The sequence below is a fragment of the Caloenas nicobarica genome, chromosome 2, assembly GCF_036013445.1.
Source record: "Caloenas nicobarica isolate bCalNic1 chromosome 2, bCalNic1.hap1, whole genome shotgun sequence".
Taxonomy (NCBI): domain Eukaryota; kingdom Metazoa; phylum Chordata; class Aves; order Columbiformes; family Columbidae; genus Caloenas; species Caloenas nicobarica.
The window spans coordinates 165796550-165821308 of NC_088246.1; the positions used below are offsets into that span (position 1 = coordinate 165796550).

Here is a 24759-nt window from a genome sequence, read left to right on the forward strand (position 1 = left end):
TTCGGGGGAAGTGATGAGTCGCACAGCTCACAGATGCACCTGGCATTAAGTAAAAATTCCCTTCAAGCATTTAATTTTTTTTTTTTGGTCATTACTACTTTAAGCGAAGCACCTGATTTCATTTTAATCCCTGTCTGGGTAGGGACACTTTCTGCAGGAGCGTTGGTGTGAGTGTACCAGAGGCCTGGGTTCCTCCCTGCCCGAAGACTCGGGCTTGTCAGCGCCCCAGCGCTGGGCAGGACACGGTGCAGTACAGATGTTGAAGAACAATAGCATCGAGTGTGTACTTTTTTTAAAAAAATCTTGCCATTTAATGATGAATCCTATTCTAGTTGTTGCCTTGTCATGATTTCTAGAGACTCTGGCTGTTTTTCTCTTCCCCCTTTACTGGTAAAGTTGTGCTTTGGTTACTAATAGGTTACAATTAGGTGTTGATTCTGGAGACTGTTGAACATGCCTGAGGAAAGCTGTAAATAAAGTGAAATTGGTGATTTATAGAGTACAGTGATATTGACTGCATCTCTAGTTTTCAGTATTTTGTTCTGAGTGGCATTTGGGGAACGTATAACAGGAAAGCCCAATTGCAAGAATTTAAAACTGACTACAGGGTTGTGAGGTTTTTTTAACAAATTTAATTGGACTGTGGAAATAATTGTATAGATGCTACAAAGGTAAAAAATATAACAAGATTTGCAGAAACTGTTGTCAGCCATAATAGGAAAAAATGCGGAAGTAGCTTTTACTTTGGTTTAAAGGAGGTATTCCAGAGCTAGAAATGGAGATGAAGCTTTGTGTGGGAGGGAGATCAGCTCGGCATTAGGGAAGCTCCTTTTCCCTGGGTTTCCTGCAGCAGAGACTCAGGCATGGCTTCCAGAAATTCTTCTAAAATAAACAATTTATTTGCAAGGCACAGTGTAGAGCAGCTCAAGCTGCTGCCTCCCAAAGAGGGAACCCCAGCAGAAACAGTCTTGGACAGTTCTGCCCCCACAGTCCCGTCAGTCCAAGTTCTGATCTTCGGTTGGTGTTTTGCACCTGCAGCTCTCGGTGAGCCCCGGTCAGACGCGGTTCTGTGCCCTCGCGTGTGTGACGGACGCGGCTCCGCTCCCGGGGACGTGCTGGTCCCCGCGGCGCAGAGCCGGGCACCGCTCTGCGCTGTGGCATCCGCGCTGGGGATCAGCAGCGCCTCAGACTCTTACCAAAGAGACTCCTTTTCCCACTGTAATCTCATGGGGGGATAAGGGGGAAAGATGATAAAAATGTCAAAAGTAGCTAGATAGTTCAACATGTTTCAAAAAAACCCGAACATACTAAAGCCAACTGCCAAGCCAAACGTATTCCTTTACATGTGAGTTTTTCAGGCAGTTCCAGTAAACTAGAGAGTCTTTTAAAAAAATATAATAAAGGCAGCAAGCATGGGGACCACCAGCCAGTAACAGGAATGAGGCAAATATTTATTAGTTAAATCATCTAATCTCAAATTCTGATAATGTTCCCCTAACTTTCCAACACGAGTGGAGTACGACCCTCCCACATCCCGTCCATCAGCTGCAGCACGCTCGGCCAGGTGTGCTTGTTTGTTTGGCTGGTTTCTTGTTTTATTTATTTTCTTTTATATATACTTGTTTTAAACAGGACTCAAAATGAATGGGGCAAAAGAGAAGAAGGGAAAACTGGAAAAAGTAGGCCAGGCCTGATAGAGACACTTAGAAAATAAATATTTAGGAATGGCAATGGCACTTGCCACAATAATTATCCACATTTCTTACAGGTCTATTCTAATTATATACTAATAATTTATCTGTTTCCTTCAATAGTTTCATGAAGGAATATGTTTGGAAAATATTTTATTCTGAAAAAAAAATTATATATTTCAGTAGTATTTTCCTGCCCGCAAAGAAAAGCTACTCTTACAGTTCATCTTACGATTGTCTGGCTGAAAGACACGATTTAAATACAAGTTTCCAACAAAGCTGCAACAAGCCAGAATAAGTAACGGAGTGTTAGGGAATAGGCTGCCTTAGCTTATCAAGTTACTGAGTATACGGCTTCATACAGAACCTGGTTAGAAGCTGCTTATCTAGAATTCGCTCAGCATGAGTGAGTTTGCCTAACACAGCTGTGAGCTGTGAATCCTGGAACTTTCTGCTTTGTTAAGGAAAAAAGGCCTCAGAGTCTTCCAGATGAGGGGAGCTGCTGAGAGAAGGAACAGAACAGGTCTGACGGGACGAGACACAGAGGGATGTTTTGGCTATTGCAAATAACTTTTTTTTCTCCAGGTGCAGGTGCAAAATAGGAACTTGCAGGTCAGGACTGACTGATGGCCCTGTCTGACGAAAATGAGGAGATTCACCTGAGAACAGGGAGAGCCCGGATTCTAATTGTGCAGTTGGCCGCGAGGGACGCGCAGGGGCTGGGGCTGTGGGGTAGACCTGTCCAAGATGTTTCTGCAGAGGGTCCCTCTGCAGGAGACACCCAGCTCAAGGTGCTCTACGCAGTGCCTTGCAAATCTATTATTTAAGAATAATTTCTGGAATTTATGCCTGAGTGTCTGCAATGCAAAGCCCTAACTTGTGTGCTTTGTCTCCATCCCCAGACTCATTGAATTCAAGTCTAATTAAAACAAAACCAACAACAAACCAAACAGATATACAAAAAAAATCCACCATAAGACTCAGAGGTGCTCCAGCTGCTGTGATTTACCTCTTTATCAGGTCTGTATGTTGTGTTTGGTAAATTCTTGCCTGCTTCCTGAGATGGCATTTAGGCTTGCAGGTCTCTCTGTGAGCCTGTTTAACCAGAAGGCCCGAAGTAAAAGTTGTGAAAGAAAACTAACAGCTAATATAGATAAATGTCTGGTGTGAATTGTTCTACTTCTCCTTCAGCCGCTTTTCTCCTCTGGGTCTCAGCTAAGACCAGCTGATTCACTGGGTAATGTAAATTGCACTAATTAAAGAAAGAGCCAGTTGACGAAGCTCTGATTTTAGTTATCTGCTGAGCACTTAAAGATGTTAAATGCAGTGGAGTTACAGCCCCTAGAATTGCTCATAGTGTTCTTGCTGTTAGGAATGCTGTAGTTGAACTTGTCTGTGCTCAAGCCAAGGGTGATGTGTTCGGTGGGTAAGGTTAAAGCGGGCGCTTCGTGGAGGCGTTAACACCCTGAGAGATGCTGCTGAGAAACCCGTAATCACAGCTTGTCCGGGCAGGTAAGGAGCAGCAACAACACGGTGTGTCAAAATCCGCGTGCTCCGCGGGGTCCATCAGTTCGGGGTCTGCGGGCAGCGCTGTCCGAAATGGGAATTTTGGAAAGCTCTGCTGTTGATTTGTGGAGAGTCAAGCCTTACGAAAGCACGAGAAGTTCCTTGAAGCATCCGCATGTCTGTGACTGTCACGTTTCTTGTTAGGATGGGCTTTCTCCTGAATTGGGAAATGGTGGGTTGAGTTCTATCATTTTTTGTTTAGTCTCTACAGAACAAGTGACTTGGTAATGGAATTGGTAAATAAACCCATGAAGAGACTGGGAAGGAAAGGTCGAACAGCATTTTTTTCCTCATGTTGACTTTTGACTTGTATACAAAATGAAGACAGTTACTTCACACTGTATTTTGGTTCACGTTATGTGATCATGCAGTTGAGGAGGAGAAATCAGTGAAACAGGAGTGAGTGTGCTTGTAGAGGTAACCTCAAAAAAGTGTCACCTGCCAAAAAACCCACAAACCTTTTTTTATTATGAGGCAAAAAGTGGCAATAAAACAGTTTTCTGGAATATGAATTTCAAAGAAAAGTGGTCTGTAGAAGTGAGCTAGGAACAGTGGGAAATGCTGCACGCCTGGACCGTGTCAGAAGGATTTTAAATGTCAGTCTGTCCTTTCTCTGTCTCCCTTTACAGTAAAACTTGTTATTCCTTAAATAAAGGATTTTCTCTTATTCCTCAGGATGTGCTATTGAATGATGTTAAGGTGGGAGAAAATCTGTCATGTAGTCCATGCTGTTTTCCGATATTAAAAGCGATACTTCAGGGCAGACTAAAAACAACATCTACTTATTTAGCAAAGGCAACTTCGCCCCCTTTTAATCTTCATAGTGTACAGGAGTGCACAATGAATACTTGAAATCCAAACATTTTCTGTGGTTTTTTTATGTTCATGGCCTGTATGTGTCAATTTTTAAATGTTCCATTTCTGTAAGTTCATTCCCTTGGCAGAAAATCTGGTAAGTAATGGATGGGAATGCACTGTACTCTTTTGCCTTCTTTAACGGTGGCATTAGGGTGTTTATGTAACTGACAAGACTTGTATAAACACTTAATTGCAGGGAGTTTTTTGCCTCTAGTGTCACAGGGTCACTGTAGTCTTAATATTTTATCAGCTTGCAAATAAACATGTAGTGTGACCTTCACAGGGGTTTACTGTGTTGTGGCTAACATGGATCAGCTTTGACCAAACCAATTTTGATAAGAAGAGAAACCTTTTATGACTGTTTATGTAATTGTAAATATTTAAAAAAAATAAGTTGTTTGGCAATACAAAAACTATGTTTTAACCTTAAAAAATAGGTTTTCTGGTAACCTTTTGGCTACTTAATATTTCCATTTGTTTCATGGATGAGAATGTAAGAAAGATCTGCTGACCAGGACAAAAAGAAAAAAAAAAGGTTTTTGACTTCCCGCTGTCCAACTTCATGCTCTGGTTGTGCAGAATCTCTGCTGAGCTCCCCCAGCCCTCAGCATCGCACATGGGGATGCAAAGGGGCCAGAAAAGGAGATGAAGTTTCTGTTCCTGGGCTTGAAAATAGACTCATGCAGCTGGCTTTGGGGCTCAGAAACAGTTTGTGTGGCTTCAGGCTCAGAAATAAAGGTCAAATCCTGCATTTTTGGGACTGGAGAACAGGCTCAGCAGCTGAGTTTGGGCTCAGAAATGGACACTAAGTGAGCTGGTTCAGGGCCAAAAGCAGAAGCTTACACTCCTTAGAATAGTTGTTAACTGATTAATCATACAAACTCAGTAATATTTATACAATGTACAACTATGATGTTTAATCCCAATACTCAGTTTTTTGCAGCAATTGGTTTAGAACTTTGTCAAAAGCCCAGACTGTTGGAAGCAGCTGGAGCTTGTCAGGAGAATTATAGAATCATTTTGTTTGGAAGAGACCCTCAGGATCATGAAGTCCAACCGTTAACCCACCCCTGGCACTATCCATGTCCCTGAGAACCTCATGTCCGTCTGTCCAACCCCTCCAGGGACGGTGACTCCAGCACTGCCCTGGGCAGCCTGTTCCAATGCCCCACAGCCCTTTGGGGAAGAAATTCTTCCCCAGATCCAACCTCAACCTCCTTCTCCAGCCCCTCACCAGCTCCGTTCCCTTCTCTCAACTCGCTCCAGCACCTCAAGGCCTTTCTTGGCGTGAGGGGCCCAGATCTGCCCCCAGGATTCGGGTTTGGCTGCCCCGTTCCCAGCACAGGCCGGTCACGGCCCTGGTCCCGCTGGCCACACCAGGGCTGGTACCGGCCAGGATCCTGTGGCCTCTTGGCCCCCTGGGCACACGCTGGCTCATGTTCAGCCGCTGGCACCAACACCCCCAGGGCCTTTTCCTTTCCAGCCGCTCTTCCCCAGCCTGCAGCATTCGCGGGGTTGTTGTGGCCCAAGTGCAGGACCCGGCACTCGGCCTGGTTGAACCCCCGACACCCATCCAGGCCATGAGCTGCAGCTGCTCCAGGAAAATGCCGGGGCATACAGTGTCAAAGGCTTTGCTGAAGTCTAAGTAATTCTTTAATAAAGGTAGTTGAAATGTCCCTTGGAAAGCAAAATGCAGGAAAGAGGTAAAGCTTGAATCTGAACCTTTTCCTCTGTGATTACTGTGATGTATTTTATCTTCTGATAAAATACGAAATCTCAGTAAAACAGGGGAAAAGACAACAGGTCCGTTTTGAGACTTTTTGTAGGAACTTTTTCTTCCCTTTGCCCATGCTGAACTGCCCCATCCCAGCTGAAGCACAATTTGCCAATTTTTAACTGTAATTTTATTGTTAGGTATTTTTAGAGGTAAATTTAGTAATGAAGTATCAGAAATATAGGCCACAAAGATGATTAAGGGCCTGGAACACCTTTCATATGAAGAGAAGCTGAGGGAGCTGGGACTGTTCAGCCTGGAGAAGAGAAGGCTCGGGGGGATCTTATCGGTGCGTGTAAATATCTGACGTGCAGAGTGAGCAGGAGGGAGCTGGACTCTTGGTGCCCCGTGACAGGGCAAGAACAAATGGGCATAAATTTAAAAACAATCCAAACACAAGAAAAAAACTTTTTTAATCTGTTTTTTTTTAGTTATGTGAGGCTGCTCAAAGCTGGAGCAAGTTGCCCAGAGAGGCTGTGGAATCGCTGTCTGTGGAGATGTTGAAAACCTGACACAGCCCTGGACAGGCTGCGGCGGTGACTCTGCCTGCGCCCGGGGCTTGGACCAGCCGAGCTCGGGAGGGTCCTTTCCAACCCGAGCAATACTGTCATTCTGTGAAATCCTGAAAACTGTTGTCCTTAGTTTCCAAACCTGACTTATTTTTTTATTTTATGTTGGAATCTTGTGTAATGGATAAAAATTTCCACTTCAACCAGCTTTGTGAAACCCCAAAAACCCCTCAGCATTACTGGATTTAAAGAAATTGCTAACAAGACAAGAGCAGCCATCTGATCCCTTTTATTTTTAACAGCCTCAAGATATTCCAGCTGGGCACCGAGCACCTCCGCTGGCTCGGCGTAGCAGCGGTACCCGCGGCGTTGGTACCCGAGCGCCTGACGGAGCAAACAGGAGCAGTAACAACAGCAGCTGCTCCCAGCCAGGGTCTCCAGCCTCATTTCTTACCATCTCGAACAAAGGCAGTGAAGAAAGTCCATGTTCTACAGATGATCTTCTTGCTGATTCCAGAGATAAAGGTACTGTGTAACTCTAAAAGTTTAACAGTGCTTAACTTTAACCCGTTGCTATGTGAATGACCATGTAGTAAAAGAGGGACTTTGTTTCCCACATCCATGGAGAAATGGTAGAATGTTTTTTATTTTGTAAGTGATCTTTTTTTTCTGAATTGTTCCAAATACTATGTGTGCACACATATGTAGTGCTCTGTAATTGGAGCTGGATATGACTGAGCAATATGCTTCCCAGACAAGTTTTTAGTTTTAAATAATAGATTCTTCAAGTACTCTGAACAAGGTGAAGAATTAAGAGTGTACAGCAACAGGTGGAACAGCAAAAATAGGTTAGTCCTGTTGCTTGTGTCAGGTATTTTTTTGATTTCAGACAAAATGGGCAACCTTCCAGCATTTCATGCGTGCACCCATAAAAGTTTAACTGTCTTTTTCTAATTTTTCTTTTTAACTAGAAATCTTCTGAGATACACTGGGAGAATTTCATAATTCCACATAAGCTTGTTCTGGTTTTTAAGGAATATGATTTCTATCTGTTTCTTTTGGCTAGGTGGTGATGGCACAGACCATAGATTCAGGTTTGCAATTACAAACAGAAAGCGGCCAGGAATTAACAGAGATTGCAGAGAAGCGTGAAAAATGATATGAGGAGAAATGGAAAGGAGGAAAGTGATTGAGATAAGAAAGCCTATTTGCAAATGAAAACTTCAAGGTGACTGAAAACGTTCCTTAATTTTATAACATTGGTAACGATGTGTGTTTCAATTTGGGGGACATACAAAGATAGGTATTGGTTTTTTTTAATAGTGTGACACACTGAAGTAATGAGGTGCTCTCTTCTTGCAGAGAATGGGAATAATTCTCCCTTGCCAAAATATGCTAGCTCACCGAAACCCAATGACAGCTACAAGTTCAAGCATGAACCACCAGAGGGCTGTGAAAAGGCGAAAGTCTTTGAGGAAAGCTTGTAAGGTGATCTTTACTACAGAATAAGTAACATTCGACATTCAGAGTTACTTATTGGTTTATTGATTTTTGTCTCAGATCAGAATTATTGGTCCAGTTGCTAAAATCGTGCTAACACCTTGATCTCTGTTGTCTTGTGTGACTATATGCTGGTATATGCGTATGTATTTTATAGCTGGAATTTCGTGTTAAAATAAAAATCTTGGGAGACGTGGGTTTTTTTGTTTTTAAAAGCAGCATAACTTTAGAGGACTGTCTGTTACCTGACAGATAGTTGGGGAGGAACTCAAATATAATCAGATGCAGAGAGAGGTCATGGGAAGCTGTAATGCAGGTGTATCAGCTCATCTACGTCACAGCTTTACAAGGACAGCAGTAACTATACTCTGAAGACCGTGCTCTCTTCAGCTGCATCCATGAAATTTTGAAACTTTTAGTGACAGAGTAGTGAGTTTGACCTTGACTATGTGATGCTTTGGTTATTCTGAAAAAGACAGCTTTTGCCATTTGGGAATATTCTGGGAGTTTTATGTTTTATTATTTTTTTCAGTGGAGTTTTTCTACCCTTATGTCACCTGGATGCAAGAATCTTAATCTATAGAAAAAATTTGATTTCACCACACAAGGAGTGTAATTTGGTTGTAATTCTTTTATGCCTGTATTATCTCAACAATGCCATCTAGTATAAGTAGTAACTAAAAAAAATACAGCTGCCTTTTGTATTTCCTGTCTCTGATCTCTGCAGGTGGATTTTGAGAGGCCTCTGTGGCCTCTCCATAGCGATGTGTGAAGGGTGACAGTAACTTACGTTACCTGTCTCTGGTTTAGTGTGTGTAAATTATGTTGCCAACAGATTAGAGAATCTTCACTTGCTCCAAGAACATACTCTATTGTAATTTTACTTGCATTTGTATTTATTTTTGGATGTCCTTGCTGCATAGCTATAGGATTGTTCTGCCATAGGGTGAAACAGGCTTCTACAGAAGTTTTTACCTAACTGTGGTGGTTCTTAGACCCTGCAGTCTCATGCAAAAATCTTTCTCACATCTGGTACTTGCGTTCCACATGCACATGGAATACACAAGTGTAACTACATAAAGCTCAAGTTTTGTTTGACATGATTTCTATTTGAAGTTTAGAATCATAGAACAGCGGGTTGGAAGGGAGCACAAGGATCATCTAGTCCAGCCTTTCTTGGCAAAGCCCGGTCTAGACAAGCTGGCCCAGCACCCTGTCCAGCTGAATCTTAGAAGTGTCCGATATTGGGGAACCCACCACTGCCTTGGGGAGATTATTCCAAGGACTGATCCTTCTCATAGTGAAAAACTTCCTTCTTCTATCCAGTGAGTATCTCCCCAGGAGTAACTTGTTACAGTATTTTAATTTGTTAAAAAAAAAATTATAACTGTGGATGAATTTTCTGGACACTTGGAGAATCAGCTAATATGGAAATGTATCCTATTTCTTGAACAGAATTCCTTTTCAGAGTAAAATATCCCCTACCAGAGTACACTGAAAGACTGGCCTAGTAGAAAGAAGGTGACTCCACCACTGCCCTGGGCAGCCTGTTCCAATACCCGACAGCCCTTTCCAGGAAGAATTTTTTCCTAATATCCAATCTCAACCTCCTCTGGTGCAACTTGAGGCCATTTCCTCTTGTCCTGTCACTTGCTACTTGGGAGATGAGACCAACACCCTCCATGCTACAACCTCCTTTCGGGCAGTTGCAGAGAGCGAGAAGGTCCCACCTCAGCCTCCTGTTCTCCAGGCTGAACCGCCCAGGTCCCTCAGGACCCCCCCAGGTCTCTCATGCTAGAAGCTCACTTCTCTGGGAAGAGCCCAAAACTCCTCCCAGGCATCTCCTGGAGTATTTTGACCTCTGCTTTAGGGACAGAAGATCCTCGGTGGCAGCCTCAGACTCTTCCAATGAATCTACCCGAGGTGATTTTTCTTTCTGAGTGGAAACTCTGTCCTGCAGGATCCACCCAAGACTCCTCCCAGGGTCTCGCAGAGTCACCTCACTTCCTATAGGAAGCTGAGACGCCAGGTGGAAGCCCCAGACTCCTCCAGTGAAGCCACCTGACATGATTTTTCTCTTTTGGAGAAAACTCCTGCATCTGGGACCTACCAGAGACTCCTCCCGGTCTGGTCGTGTCTGGTCCCTGCCCCACGGTGTGTCGCCAGCACGTGTCCCTGTGCCACCGCAGCCCTGGGTCAGGCACCGTGCCCTGCGGTGGGGTCACAATGCCTGGGTTCTATCTCCTCCTCTTGGGGCTGGCGTTGCCTTGGTTCCTCGTGGTGTTTGAGGGAGGAGAACCTGGTGAGAGGAGAGCGTTGATCTGGGAGATCTGCAGCCATGAGGCGTATGAGGGCGCTCCGAGGTGAGGGGCTGGTGGGAGGTTGGGGCGTCTGTCCCTCCAGGTGCTGGGGGCCGTGTCCCTGTCACCTCCCCTCCCGTCCTGCTGCCAGGCACCTCCCCAAGGGCTCCGGCTCCGTCCTGTCCCTGCCCTCTGTGGTCCAGCCCAGCCCAGGCTGGTGGTGCTGGGGGAGGCTGGGGAGACCTTCACCCTCCCTGCTGGAAGCTCTGCAGCCAGCAATACCAGTTCCTTCTTTCCTTCCAGCTCTCTGTCCATGTGTGTGTCCCCCGTCCAGAGCCGCCAGTCCTGAGGACAGAGGCCGGGCGGCAGGGACTGTCCCTGAGGCTGTTGACACCTTTGTGGCCATCGGGACTTCTCGGCTGAAACAGCTGCAAGACCGTGAGGTGAGGCAGGGGGCGAGGGCTCCCCTCCGTGCCCCGGGCTTCCCCGGGGCCGCGGCAGAGAGGGATCTTGTCTGATGGCATCTCTGCCCTGCAAGCTGCGTCCCCAAGCGCTGATCCTACCGCTCAGGCGGGACGAATGTCGCTGCTCCCTCCCTCCTGTCCCCAGGAGCTCTCAGCTCTCTCCTGGGCAGGGCAGAGCCTCTGCCATCAGCCCCAGCTTCTCCCCAGTGCCTTTCCCCAGGTCCCCAAGGCCCCTGCCGAGCTTTGGTTTGGAGCTGTCCCAGCAGCCCGGGGCTCCTGCCTGTGCGAGGGGCGGCACTGGGTGCAGGGTGCTCGTGGCTTCTCCCTCTCAGGTCAGGGGCTGGTGCCCACGCCTTCCCCTTGGCCACCTGGCACCTCCCCTCTGACCTCCACCTTCCCCGTCCTCAGGAGTGACCCCCACGGCCTCTTCCCCTGGTGGGGTCTGTGTCCCTCTCTGGCTCCCTGCTTGTCTCAGAGCTGCCGCAGAAGATCTTTCCGTTCCCTGTGGCCTTCCCGACGTGATACCTGCAGCTCGTACCTCGTGCCCGTGTCCCACGGATGGTTTGAAGGACAGCGGGTCTCTCTGGTGGCTCCCTGGGAACGAGAGCAAAGCGAGTCCCATCACTGCCCTTTGTGGTCTGTCCCCAGGGCGGCCGGGTGGACACGTACCGGGAGCTGGAGCGTGTCTTGCAGGGACAGGATGGCTGCTTGCCCAGTGGTGTCGTGAACCGCCTCATAGCAGAGGCCTCGGGTGACTTGCGAGCAGCCCAGGTGAGCCTGTTCTCCCACAGAGTCACCAAAGCAGCCTGCCTCCACCCCTGGTTTTTGGGGAAATACAGAGATGTTCCTCGGTTATTCAGACCCAGCGGAGGTCCTCAGAGAGAAGCTCTGGGGACTCCTCATGACAGAGAATTTGAAGAGGGGACACAGAGAGCTGTGCAGAGAAGTGGACTTGGGGTTGTTTCGAACTGAGCAAGAGCTGGGGTCAGGCTCAAGGTTACTTCTTGAATACTGTGTTCTACCTCAAATCCTGGGGTCACTTTTGGGCCCATCACTGCAGGACAGCCCTTGAGGTGCTGGAGCGAATTGAGAGAAGGGAGCTGGGGAAGGGGCTGGAGCACAAGTGTGATGGGAGCGGCTGAGGGAGCTGGGGGTTCAGCTGGAGAACAGGAGCTGAGGGGAAACCTTCTGATCTCTGACCTGCCTGAAAGGAGCTTGGAGCCAGGGGGGTCGGGCTCTGCTCCCCAGGAACAAGCGCCAGGAGCAGAGGAAACGGCCTCAAGTTGCACCAGGGGAGGTTGAGGTTGGATCTGGGGACCAATTTCTTCCCCAAAGGGCTGTGGGGCATTGGAACAGGCTGCCCAGGGCAGTGCTGGAGTCACCATCCCTGGAGGGGTTGGACAGACGGACATGAGGTTCTCAGGACATGGGGCAGTGCCAGGGGCGGGTTAACAGTTGGACTCAATGACCTTGAGGGGCTTTTCCAACCAAAATGATTGTGTAATTCTATGCGGCGCTTTTTTCAGGGTGTGATGGATGATGTGAGGATGGCCGCCAGTGACTTCTTGGTGGCTCTGGCCCGCTCCCACTTCTACTTCGTCATGGCTGAGCTCCAGAGCCACCTGAAGGTGGCAGGGAAGGTCCCTGATGAGGTTGTGCTCGTCACCTTGGGCAAGATGGCCAGCAGCTACGGTACGGCACCCTCGGCCTGCTGCTTTTGGCAGGGGTCCGTGATAACAGGGAGAAGGGATCCCCCCGCTCCCTAAATGCCCTGTCTTGAACTGGGGGGAACTCTGGAGTTGCTGCGCCTCCTCGCTTGGTGCCAGGACCGGCCAGCAGCTCTGCCTCAGCAGCCCAGTCCTGGTGCTTGGACAGTAGGAACCCACTGGAGACAAACCCACAGGGTCTCTGTCCCCCGCTGTCCCCCCTATTTCCCCACAGGTCTTCCCCATGTCCCCCTTGGGAAGGCCACCCTCCTGGCACCCTTTGGCATGTCCCACACGGCCCAGCAGCTCCAGCCTTGCCAGAGATGGACCCTGGTGTCCCCTGTGTGTCACTGACCCTCTGGCTCCCTCTGTCCCTTCTCGGCAGCCCCGCGCTGTGTCCCCTTCGCGGGAGCGACGCTGCCGGCGCTGCGGAGGACGCTGAGCCGGGCGGGGAGCAGCCGGACCCTGCGCGCTGTCTGCGGGGGTGAGTGTCAGCTCTGCCAGGGCCCGCGCAGGGGCTGGGGTGGCCTTTGGTGGCTCCATGTGATCCTAGAGGAGAGGTGCTGGGTGTCAGCCCACCCTGGGATCCCAAACTGCTGAGTATGCAGAGGAGCGGGGGAAGCCTGGGAGGTTTCTGTGGGCAGGACACATCAGGAGCTCCCGGGTCCCTTCCCGTGGCTTCTGTTCCTTACAAAGAGAAGCTACAAAGATGCTGAGGGGTCTGGAGCATCTTTCTTCTGAGGAAAGGCTGAGAGAGCTGGGGCTGTTCAGCCTGGAGAAGGCTGAGAGGGGACCTTATTTATTCTGGTAAATGTCTGAAGGGTGGGTGTCAGAGGATGGACCAGACTGTTCAGTGGTGCCCAACGCCAGGGTGAGGGGCAACGGGCACAGACTGAGACACAGGAGGGTCCATCTGAACATGAGGAGAAACTTCTTTGCTGGGAGGTGCCAGAGCCTGGAGCAGGCTGCCCAGAGCACGTGTGGAGCCTCCTTCTCTGGAGACTCCTTCTCTTCTCCCCTCAGTTCCAGAAGGACAGGGAACTGCTGGAGAGAGTCCAGCGCAGGGCAACGAAGATGCTGAAGGGAGTGGAGCATCTCCCTTATGAGGAAAGGCTGAGGAGCTGGGGCTCTTTAGTTTGGAGGAGACGGAGGGGTGACCTCATGAATGTTTATAAATATAGAAAGGGTGAGTGTCACGAGGATGGAGCCAGGCTCTTCTCAGTGGCAACCAATGGTAAGACAAGGGGCCACTGAGGAGGAACAGGTGCAGTGGGGAGGAGGGAAACAGCGGGGTGTTAGAATCCAGACACCTCCAGAGCACAGCTTGTCCTTGGACCCAGATCTGGTCCTGGACTGGGCCCTGCTGAGCCTGGGGCTGTACTTAAAGCAGGCTTGGGCGAGGGTGCAAGGACCCTTCCTTGCTGCAGACTCTCACGTGCTCCCTTGTCCTTTCTCCTGGTGCAGTTCTGGAGCGATGGTCCAAGGGCATCACCATGTACTTGTGCAGCCGCAAGCAACGCCCCTTTCCTCGCAGCAGGGCAGCACAGCTCTGTGGAGACATTTACCCGCTCTTCCATCACGCGGTGGTAAATTGGCTGGGCTGCAAGGAGGAAGAGGTGAGAAGGGCCGCAACAGGGGTGTCCGCGTCAGTGGGTCCGTCTGTGCCCCGTGGGGTCGAGCAGAGGGAGGCGGGGAAGGGAAGGGGTCTGCGGGGAAAGCCCCCGAGCCGGGAGCCTGCTGGCACTGTGCCTGAGGCTGGGGGCTCCCTGGAGAGAAGCAGCCGAGTCCTGCAGCCCTTCTGCAGGAAGGGCTGGGCTACCAGCCTGGGGAAACGCTGGCTCTGCTCTGGAGTGAGTCCCTTTCCCGCGGGGCAGAAGGGAAGGGGAGCCCCTTCCCAGTGGGAAGGGCAGACTGGTGTCCAGGGGGTGCTGAGCACCAGGCAGAGCTTCAGCCGCCCAAGCAGAGCCTCTCCCTTCCCTCCCCAGGATAATCGGGCTGTCCTCCGTGCGGTGGCTGCCATGGTTGGCGTCCTTGTGTGTGAGGAGCGGCACTGCCAGCGTGCCCGGGAGCAGCTCCTCCGGCTCCTGCGCCGGCACCAGCGGGTCCAGGACACGTCCCGGGTCACCAAGGTGAGGACTCACGCAGGGCCCGGCGTGGCTGATCGGCGGGTCTCTGCCAGTGCCACACGGTGCTGGGGAGCTGTGGGGTGCCAGGGGACCTGGGAAGCCCTTAGAGAAGGAGCAGGGAGAGCAGAGGAGGCCTGAGGCTTCCTGGGCTCTTTGGGCAAGAAAAGCGTGATGGGGGGGTTGGGGACAGGGGGAACCAAGAGTCCCTGGGGCTCATCTTCTTGGGAAGGGAGGCACTGGCACCTCCCTGGGGCGCTGTGCGTGGGCAGAGCTTTGCCGTAACGTCCAGTGCCGTCCAGTGAGGGACAAGGTCTGAGTGGGAAGTGTTGGGAGGAGACATTTCTTCCTGGAAAGGGCCGTCGGGCACTGGAACAGGCTGCCCAGGACAGTGGTGGAGTCACCATCCCTGGAGGGGTTGAACAGACGTGGAGATGAGGTTCTCAGGGACATGGGGTAGTGCCAGGGGTGGGGTAACGTTGGACTTGATGAGCTTGAGGGGCTTTTCCAACCAAAATGATTCTCTGATTCTGTGAATCTGAGTTGTCAGCAATGGTCCTGTGCAGAGGCCAGAGACCCTCTGGTGCTGCTCTGAGGCGGGGCAAACAAGGACCCCGGGCAGGAGGGTTTGGGGATGTCCCTGGGAGCTGACATCAGGGGCTCCCCTCATCCCAGCTGTGCTGGGCTTCTCCTTTTCCTGGGGCATTGCGGTGGCTTTAGTCTCCTCTTCCTCACACCTCCCCGTTCTCTTGTAGAACCTCGGCCACGTCCTGCAGATGCTGCAGGGAGGTCAGACCCCAAGCCCACGGGGCTCCGCTCTCACCACCCGCCCCGCTGGGCACCGCCAGGTAAGGGGAGCCTGCGGCGCGGGGCAGGGTGTCCCTCCGCCAGGACCACCTGCAGAGCAGCACGCCAGGTGGTGAGCCAGGTGCCATGGAGGTGCCTTAAGGCTGCAGGAAGAGCAATGCTGGGATCCCAGGGAATGGCAGGAAGATGTGCTGGGGAGGATCAGTTGGACATGAGGAAAAGGTTCTTCACCCAGAGGGTGCTGGACACTGGAACAGGCTCCCCAGGGAGGTGTCACGGCCCCAACCTGACAGTGTTCAAGAAGAGATTGGACAACGTCCTCAGACACACGGTGTGACCTGTGGGGTGTCCTGTGCAGGGACAGGAGGTGGACTCGAGATCCTTGTGGGTTCCTTCCAACTCGGGACATTCTGTGATTCTGTGCTTGGAAGGGGCTGGAGGGGCAGCCTGGTTCCCACAGCGATTTCCCTCTCAGCCAAGCTGCAGGAGGAACAAGGGAGGGGGGGAAGGCAGAGAGCACCAATTCTTTTCAATCCCTCTCAAGGCTGATGCACATTTCTCTCAAATGACCCTTGTTCCCACAGGTCCCTGATGTGACTGAGGAGCCTGGCCCAGCCCGTAAGGCAAAGCCATCCCGCCACATGATGCTGCAGGGTAAGGAGAGGGGACGGGGCGATGTCACCGTGCCGTGGCAGCTCTGTCCCTGTCCTCGGCAGCCAGGGGCAGCCGCCTGCTAATGCAGGACGCGATTTCTTCCCTGCAGCCCAAACCTGCCCTGCGGCGGTTCTGCGGTCCCAGCTGAGGCACAGGAGCGAGGCCCAGCGTGTGGCAACCCTGAGCGTGCTGGGAGAGCTGGCCCGCTCTGACGGTCGGTGCTGGGGCCGGGGACACACGGCAGGGGCTGGGGCTGCTGGGCTGAGCGCAGGAACAGGCTGGAAGTGGTGCAGCTGCACCCGAAAGGAGCTGTAGGGTGCGGGTGGGTGGGAGATGCTCGTACCAGTGCCGTTTCTCTCATTCTCTGTGTTACCAGAGCTTTTGGTGCCCATAAAATAGCCGCGCCTCTAGAAACAGAGTCACTCTGGGCACACCGCTGGCTCCTGTGAAATCAGAGTCAGGCCTTGCTTTTCTGTCCCACCAGTGTATGTAAAGCTTGGAAGCTTCAAGGGAACCTTGTGCTGTCAGGGCTCTGCCTCAACGCACACCTCTCTGTGTCTCTTCCAGCTCCTGCAGCAAGGAAGAAGCTGCCCCAGGTGGTGGTGGCCGTGCAGCTGGTGCGCAACGACCCCAGCGCCCAGGTGAGCTGGTTTGGGAAGGGACAGTGCTGCCAGGGAAGGCAGAGAAACCCTTTCCCTTGGGGCAGAGCCTGGCCAGGCCATGGCAGCAGCAAAAGCTTCTGCCGTGCTCTCGTCATCTCCCCGTGAGCCGCAAAGGCTGTCCCCAGGTGAAGGCGGCTTCCCTGTGGTTTGGAACAGGAGGGTGATAACCATGCTCTCCCCGGCAGGTGCAGAGGGCAGTTCTGGAGTTCACCCGGGAACTGCTCAGCTACGGCTCCCAGAGCTGCTGGCCACAGGATGTGGTGGGGCACATCTTCAGCGAGTACAGCCGGAGCTCGGGCAGACTGGTAAGGGCAGAGCAGGACACCGGGGCTTCAGCCAGTGCCTGGACCGTGCTGAGAGCTCCTGCAGGCACCCTTGCCCATGGAGAGCTCCACGCTGCAGGGCCATCGGTGCCAGCACGGCCATCGCAGCGGCCTCCACAGGGCTGTGCCATGGTGGTGGAGATGTCTGGGTGATGTGGGTTTGCACCTGGACACGCCACCCAGGACTACCTGCACGCCCCACGGGCTGAGCCGTGCCCACACGCACCTCCAGCAAAGCTGCCTTGGGAAGGGAGGGACAGACTTGTGGGGACAGGGCATCATCCATCCCAAAATGCTGATGGGCCATCAGCCCAACGCAGCCCGTGCACACAGGTGGGCCTGGCTAGAGGAGCTTTCTGTGGCGTTCTCGTGCTCTGGCTCTCCAAAGCACGCCCTGCCCATCCCATAGCAGCCCAGGGGCCCACATCCCTTCTGGCAAGGGGACAGGCTGTGTGGCAGCCCCTTCAGTGAGTGTTTCCAGCTGGGCACCCAGGAGATGAAGGCCAGGGATGGCCCAGCCTGCTGCTGGCTTGCCAAGGATCTTCCCTCTCTGGCTGGAGCATCTGGCTGTCTGGGAGATGTGTGTGTGCCACTCTTCTCCAGGGCTCCAGGAGGCTGTTTTGGGAGCAGGGCGAAGGAAAGGGCTTCTGGATTCTCCTTCGGGAGGTCGCTGCTCCCAGGATGCTGGCGCAGCAGCAGTGCTGGGGCCGTGCCTGAGCCTGGTCGATTGGGAGCTGAGAGTAACGGGGGTTTTGCCAACTCTGTTTTACAGGCGGCAGGAGGCCTTTTTGCCTGGCAGCCTCAGGAGCACAGAGCTCTTCGAGCCCCGTGCGTGGACATCCTGGGCTCGCTGGATGTCTCTCAGAGAGGGATGTCCCAAGTAAGTTGCTCTCTGGCCTGCTGCTATGGCCACTTCTTTCCTTCAGAGTGTTTCTCATTGCTCTTCCTCATGCCCTGAACCTCTCCCCTCACGTGTGCTCACGAAGCACACGAGGCTCAGGGAAATGTAGACCATCCTTTACATCTCGGAGCTGAGTGGAAATGCGTATGTGCTTCATTGCTCGGTTCTTCTCTGCAGCTCCTGTGGCCCAGGCTGCTGCAGCACATCGTTCCAGCCCAGTACAGTGGTGTGCTGATCTCGCTGTCCTGCTCCCTGCGAGCCCTGCTGGAGAGACGGGAGAGAGCGGGATGTGAGGAAGAGGAGGAGCCCGATGCTGTGGACTTGCAGGAGCAAGGTAGGAGCCCCAGGGGGTGCTGCTGGGTTTAGAAGGGGCTCAGACCAGTCTGTGTCTCTCTGTGCCCCACAAACCCTGAGCAGGAGCCCAGGAAAAGCAAAGGGCAGAGTCAGGCTCTGGCTCCCGGGGAGCTGGGGCTCCTTCCTGGCCGTGCTGGATCTGCCTTCATCCCATGCGGGGCAGCCTGGGGAGCCCGCGGGCCGGCACTGTGGCCGTGCAGCTGCTCTCAGCCCTGTGTGTGCCACGGGAGGTACGAGGGTCAGGGCATGGCGGGGGCTTCTTCGTCTCACCCAGCCTTTCCTGCTCCCCGCAGCCCGGCTGCCGGCTCCCCAGGCGCTGCTGGCTCGACTGCTGGTGAGTAGTGGGGCCCTGGGGAAAGAAAGAGCTTTTGTGGCAGCACTCCCGAGCCCGCCTGAGCCCCTCCGGGATCCCAGTCCTGTCTCGGGGCTGGCAGAGGTGGCTCTGGTGGCTCTGGTGACAGGAGTGACCTGTCTCTCCTGCCCTCGCCCAGGTGCTGTTGGCGGCTCCTCACACCAGCAGCGGCCGCGCAGTCACCGCCTTGCAGCCGCTGCAGGCCCCGCAGGGCTGGACCCATGGGGCCTTGGGGACAGCGTGGGCCACCGAGTTCCCCCTCCTGCCGCAGCACCTGGCAGGTAAAGTGTGGATGGGGGGAGAGGCTGGAGGGGAGGGAGGAGCAGGAAAATGCAGCTTCCCAGCAGTCACGCAGTGGGGATCAGCCATGGTCAGTGCATCCTTCCCCAGCATGAATTCAGTGGCTCTGACAAACGCCCCTGGGTTCCCTCCTGTGTCTGTGGCCTTGCAAGGGCTTTGGCATAGGTGCTTGTGGGCCCTTTCCAGCCTGATGGCCTGGGACTTTTGGGAGGTCTGATGGCGGAGGAGACCACTGGGCCCTTCTTTGGTGTGATCTTGAACGGCAGCAAGAGCTTTTGCTTCCTCTTGCTTTCTAGGAAGAGCCGAGAGCTCCCTGAACTCTGCAGAGTTGGAGCAGCATGTGCTTAAGGTACAGCATCCTCGGGGGGTGTCACAAACAGACGGGTAGAAGAGGGAGCAGACAGAGTTGTGGGAAGCTGGTGAAAAGAGGGCTGGGTTTGGCAGGAGGAGACACTGCCATTCCAGCAGCTCTCCCCCAGCAGCATCTCAAGACACATGGGTGCGGGAAGGGCCCTGGCCAAGGGCAGGGGGACACTCACTTCCTCTCCTCTTCCCCCCAGTTCCTGCGAGCATCCCTGGAGCCCGTTGAGGATGAGACCTGGACCGTGGGCCTGAGCCAGCAGCTGAGCTGGCAGCTGGGCAGCTCTGCCCCTGGCTCCTGGGAGGAGGTTTGTCTCCTGCCCCACACCAGGGCTCTGCCCATGCAGGCAGTTTTCACTGCTTCACCCCCAAAACTGCGCTTCCCCCCGTGCTGCCCCAGCCTGGTACCGTGGCCGCTCTCGCCTGCTCCTGGGGGAGTCGGGTCCGTCTGGGGCCAGCCCTCTCCTGACAGGTCGGGCTGTGACCGCATCTCAGGCTCAGCCTCTTCTCTTTCAGCTTTTCCTCTACAAGGCTCTCGGGAGGGCGCTGGCAGGTTGTCGGGACCTCAGCCATGTCCAAGGGCAGGTGCTGAGATTCCTCCAGGACACAGACTCTGTGGATCTCTCTGAGACCCAGGTGAGGTGATGCTCATGTCCTGCCCCTGTTCCTGGGGCAGAGGGAGAGCTGGTCCTGGCCCCGCTCCAGACCTTGATGTCCCCATCGCTGCTGTTTCCCCCTTATTGCAACATCCTGCTTGGCCATCGTCACTGATCATGGCTGAGTGCCTGGGCTGGAGCCCGCTCCCCATTTCCCTGTGGTTGCAGGGGATGATTTCTGTGGTGTCCCATGTTGCTGAGACCCACTTCAACCTGGTCTTGGACACGGTGACTGCTTTCACCAGAGATGGGTTTGATGAGACTTCCACGGGCTGGAAGGTAAAGGATGCAGGGTTTTGCTCTTTGGCTTTCCTTTTTTGGACCTTATTTTCACTTCTACACCTTCTGTAGCCAAACTGTGGCAGCTGTGTTTATATCAGCCCTCTTGTAAGAGCTGCCCAAGACCTGTGTTTCAGAGGGGATGTCCCAGCGTTGGGGCCCCTGAGATGTGTTGGGAAGGACAGCGGAAAATCCACCAGCCGTGTGTGCAATGCTGGCTGCTCCCTGCTCCCCATCCCGTGCGAGAGCCCCGGCTGCAGGACGGGAACAGCTCCCAGCCCCGGAGCTCGCAGCTCGAGGAGCAGCGTGGGGAGGTGCCCAGGGGAGGAAGGAGCTGGTGAGGGTGCGGGGCAGTACTGGGGCTGACGTCTGGGGGCATCTCTGTTGTCACAGGCACAACCGCCGCAGGGCACAGAGAGACCTTGGGCCACTCGTGCTGCTCTGATGTGCACGTACAGCGGCACCGCTCTGCGCACCCCCAGGGAGCAGCTACTCGCCTGCATGGATAGAGAGATCATGGGCACCATCCTGCGGCTCTCCAGAGTCACACAGAGGGTAGGAGCATGACCCGTGCAGGGACAGGGACGCCTGGGTGCCCTCGTTCCAGCCCCTTGGGGCTGGGGTGTACCAAGATGGACAAACTCTTTCTAAAGATCCCCCAAGGAAGGATTTGTCCTCAACATCCAGATGCAAATCCCTGTGTGTCCCCCTGCCCATACTCCTCTTCCACCTCTCAGCCCCGCAGAGAGTTCAAGGGCTGCTTTGCTCTCTTTGCCCTCAGGAGATGCAGCTCAAGCTCACCCTGGTGCAGAGTGTCACTGAGGTCAGCTCTGCCATCCAGGCTGTGGGTGATGCTGGCAGCTTTGAGCTGTCCTTGAAGCAGGAGGTGACACAGACCCTGCTGGTGAGTGCCTGCAGCAGGGACAGTCACACAGGAGAGCTTTGGGCTGCGCTTTCCCCAGAGAGGTGATGGTCTCTGGGCTTCACGCGAGCTCCTGAAGCTGTGTCCTGAGCTGCAGGGCCCTGCGGTGCAGGGTGGCTGTGGAGCAGGGTCCCTCCTGCGGTGCCTTTGGGGACCCGTGGGGTGACGGGGCAGTGTCTGCCCAGGCCTGGCAGCAGAGCCTGTCCCGGGGGAGGCGGGAGGGCTGTCCCGTGTCCATGCCCACTGGCAACTCTGCACCTTTGTCTCTGGGACTTGCAGGACTGGATCAAGGAGGAGCCTGGGGACTCCCTGGTGTACGGAGTGTTTCAGGCCCTGGAGGAGTTGAGGTGAGGGCTGTTTCCCGGCTCCTAGGATTCCCCGTGTGCCCCGTCCCAGCTGGCCAGGGCAGCCCCAGTGGTGTTGAGCTGCTGGGGCCATGGAGTGGGAGGCTGCTCCCCATGTTGGGTGTCTCCTGAGCCCCAGGGGTTCCTTCAGCTGGGGTGGGGGTTTGCTGCTGCCCGGGGGGAGGCAGGTACTGCTGGAGCTGAGGGCAGCGCTTGCTGGCAGGGGTTGGGGGTGTTAGGTTTGGAGCCCTCGATTAGGAAGAACCCGGTCGTGGTTTGAGCCAGTCTGGAGAGGGCTGGTAATTCCCCTTTCTCTTTTCTCTTCCTTTTTCCTCTGGCCAGCAAGCTGAGGCCAGCGCTGAGCAGGGAGGAGAACCGCGACCTGCTGGCCGTGTGCTGCCAGGCTGTCCTGTCCTTTCCTTCCGAGGAGGGGATGAAGAGGGGCAGGACGGTGCGGGCAGCTCTGAACATGCAGGTACCACGGGGCAGTGCCTGCCACCCTGGTTCAGGATCCCCTCGATGTGCCCTGGCAGCCCCCGTGATGCAGAACCTCAGCTCTCCTCTCCTGCTTCCAGCTTCTGCACAGGAGAAGTGTTGAAGATCTGGGCCACCTCATCGAGACTCTCCTGGCGGCAGAGGAGACCTCAGCTGGCTTTGATGATGTGGTCCTTGTGAGTAGCCATGGGGAAAGTGTCGCAGGGGCAGGGAATCAAGGATTTAGCGGGTGACAGCAGGTGGACACCCCTTTCCTACGGGAACGTAGGGCTGTGGCCCCTCGCCCTGAGGCTGTGTGCCCAGTCAGGGGCTGAGCTGGGGGACAGCAGTGCCAGCCACTGCGGCCTCAGGCTGGGCAGAGGAGTGGTCGCTGCCGGAGGGAAAGCCGAGAGCCAGCCATGGGCTGGGTGACAGCAGCCTGGGGAAGGCTGGAGCAGGGACACGCTGGCAGGGAAGCAGCACCTGGCCCGGGGCAGGGTCGGCTGGAGAGAGTGAGGCAGCGGAGGCTGCAGGGCCAGGGCTCGGTGGGGTTGGGGGCCGTGCCCGGAAGGGGCCAGAGAACGAGAGAGAGGGATCTCCAGGAGAGGAAGATCCCTGTTGTGAGAGAGCTGCACCCTGCCCCAGGTCCTGCAGCACTGGCTGGGCTCCGACAGAGCGTGGGAGCGGGAGAGAGCCCTGCGGGTTTGTGCCCGTGTGCTGGGGGCCTGCAAGGAGCGAGCTGAGCTCACGGTGAGTAGGGACCCCCGCACACCCTGGTGTCCCCTCCCTGCCGTTCCTGGCCCCGCGAGGGAGCCCTGCCCGGCTGGGTGCTGGGTCTGGGGGCTCCTGGGCAGCTCCTGCCGGCCCCTCTGCCCGGCTGTTGCTCAGGGAGCGGGACAGGTGGCCGAGGCGAGTGGGTGCTGGGGCGCCTGTGACCCTTGTCCTGCTGCTGTCCTGCAGAGAGGACGCCCTTGCCGGCAGCTGGGCTCCCTGGTGGGACTGCTGGTCTCTCTGACCACTGACTGCCTGGACTCGTCCCGCTACAGGGCATGGCTCTGCATCAGCTACCTGAGCCAAATGCAAGGTGAGGAGAGCAGGCAGTTGTGTAATGAATAAAATTTTCTTCTTTAAACAGTTTTATGAAACCCAAAACCCCCTCAGCATTACTGGATTTAAAGAAATTGCAAACTAGACAAGAGCAGCCATCTGATAACCTTTTATTTTTAACAGTGTCAAGATATTCCAGCTGGGCGCCGAGCACCTCCGCTGGCTCAGCGTAGCAGCGGTACCCGCGGCATCGGTACCCGAACGCCTGGCGGAGCAGACAGGAGCGGTAACAACAGCAGCCGCTCCCAGCCAGGATCTCCAGCCTCATTTATTACCATCTCGAATGAGGCGGTGAAGAAAGTCCATGCCCACACTATGATCATCTTTGCAGTATTCAAAATCCCTGTGATTTAACAGGACAAATTATTCTACCATCCAACAGTTTCCCACATACGGTATCTTCTCAGCCAGGAACAAGATGGATTTAAGGAGGGGATTGCAAAGTAAAGCGTTACCCACAGTGTGGGGAAAGAAAATCGCTCAAAGTCATGAACTGGTTGAAATCTGAGAGTCCTCAGTCTACAGTCGGTACTCTGCTAATTAGACACTGACGCTAAGTGCTTGAGCAAACTTTCCTATCCATAGTTAGGCCCACCTGGGAGTTGGTTGAATGCATGAACTGTCTTTCAAGAACACATGAATTTATCTGATTCTCCACTGGATTTTTTTTCCCAATAGCTTTATGCCACCGGATTTGTTGCATTAGTATCTTTCTTACATAATTCCCTGAAGACCCACCTCTAAAGCCTTTTGTCATGTTACTTACCTGACACATTCAATGCCTATAAATCTCAGTAACAGTGTGCATCTTTGTACAACACAAACATGTATGTGTGTGTGGACATAGATGTATGTTATTTGGGTCAAATCTTTATGTGTTGTATGTAGGTATGATAACACAACTTGCAGAAAAGTACAACCTACCAATGAAAACAAGTTTCAGCTCTGCTCCTGGATTTTTTATCCAGATGAGTGTTGATTGTTCAGCATTACCCAATGGCCAACTTCCTTTCAAATTCACGAAGGTATCGGTACTAGATTTGTTGTTTCATAATATATTTGTATACTTAATGTATAATATATTAATAAAGTGCACATTATACGGTAATTTAGGCAACAAAATAATTTCAGTGAAGATATCTAGAAGTAAATGAAGGTATAACTGATATATTTTATAGCTGCCCTATTTGTAGTTAATATGGTCAGAAATGTGCAATTACGTTGTGTGTAGATGTGAAGTTGTATACCTTGCTGATAACTGCATTCTAGTGTGTGTTTTTTTCATAAAAATTGATATGGGAAAAATGAAACCAGGTGGTGTTTTTTCCACTCCCCCCCGCCCCGTATTGTTACCAGTTTGCTTTTTATAAACTGTTTCTGATAATACGGCAAGTTCTTATTATTGCTTTGAATTCCCTGTAGATCGCTAAAATGAAAAACACATATAGCTTCACTTCAGCAGATTTATTAAAAATGAATGAAAGATGTCAGGAGTCCCTGGGAGAAATATATCATATGACCTACTTATATCGTGGGACAGGCTGAACTGGTATCGACAGTGCATTTTATCGGCGATCAGACACACTCTGCCTGAAGCTATAAACACGCCAAAACTTTTTGAGATTAAACAGGATTGTAAGGAATCTCCCACTGAGTTTTCAAACTTGCATTATGGATTAGATGCAACAAAAATCCATACTTTTTTTTATCCTTTGCTATACAGGAGGTGGTCGAACTTTTCTATAGCAGATTCAATCACTTGTAGAGCAAGAT

The 24759-nt window shown here is 53.1% G+C and overlaps 1 protein-coding gene across 6 annotated transcripts; it reads left to right on the top strand.

Moving 5' to 3' along the window:
- The first annotated feature begins 955 nt into the window (after positions 1 to 955).
- LOC135986226 (maestro heat-like repeat-containing protein family member 2B) lies at positions 956 to 24318 on the top strand. 6 transcript variants are annotated; one of them, XM_065630108.1, is made up of 31 exons: positions 956 to 1044; positions 2594 to 2711; positions 6701 to 6923; positions 7465 to 7626; positions 7761 to 7886; positions 9020 to 9223; positions 12189 to 12354; positions 12754 to 12852; positions 13833 to 13984; positions 14354 to 14497; positions 15247 to 15339; positions 15883 to 15952; positions 16062 to 16166; positions 16520 to 16593; positions 16800 to 16919; positions 17710 to 17817; positions 18016 to 18172; positions 18486 to 18526; positions 18684 to 18825; positions 19141 to 19193; positions 19405 to 19512; positions 19721 to 19840; positions 20029 to 20139; positions 20533 to 20694; positions 20921 to 21043; positions 21341 to 21408; positions 21748 to 21880; positions 21981 to 22076; positions 22525 to 22629; positions 22840 to 22963; positions 23110 to 24318. In XM_065630108.1, exons 7-31 carry the CDS (start codon positions 12195 to 12197, stop codon positions 23157 to 23159), a joined length of 2718 nt encoding a protein of 905 aa, XP_065486180.1. In that variant the 5' UTR covers positions 956 to 1044; positions 2594 to 2711; positions 6701 to 6923; positions 7465 to 7626; positions 7761 to 7886; positions 9020 to 9223; positions 12189 to 12194; the 3' UTR covers positions 23160 to 24318. The 6 variants fall into 6 exon arrangements, with proteins under 6 accessions (XP_065486180.1, XP_065486179.1, XP_065486181.1 ...); XM_065630107.1 differs by lacking the exon at positions 9020 to 9223; XM_065630103.1 differs by lacking the exons at positions 956 to 1044; positions 2594 to 2711; positions 6701 to 6923; ... (1 more) ...; positions 7761 to 7886; positions 9020 to 9223 and adding exons at positions 9549 to 10261; positions 10502 to 10641; positions 11311 to 11433.
- The last annotated feature ends 441 nt before the right edge of the window (positions 24319 to 24759 follow it).

Bases quoted from the DNA above. Each gene is read 5' to 3' on its own strand.
- LOC135986226 (XM_065630103.1), top strand. From the start codon at position 10,237: ATGAGGCGTATGAGGGCGCTCCGAG. The intron at 18,826-19,140 runs GTAAAGTGTGGA...CTTGCTTTCTAG, and splicing joins CCTGCCGCAGCACCTGGCAG to GAAGAGCCGAGAGCTCCCTG. The intron at 22,630-22,839 runs GTGAGTAGGGAC...GCTGTCCTGCAG, and splicing joins AGGAGCGAGCTGAGCTCACG to AGAGGACGCCCTTGCCGGCA.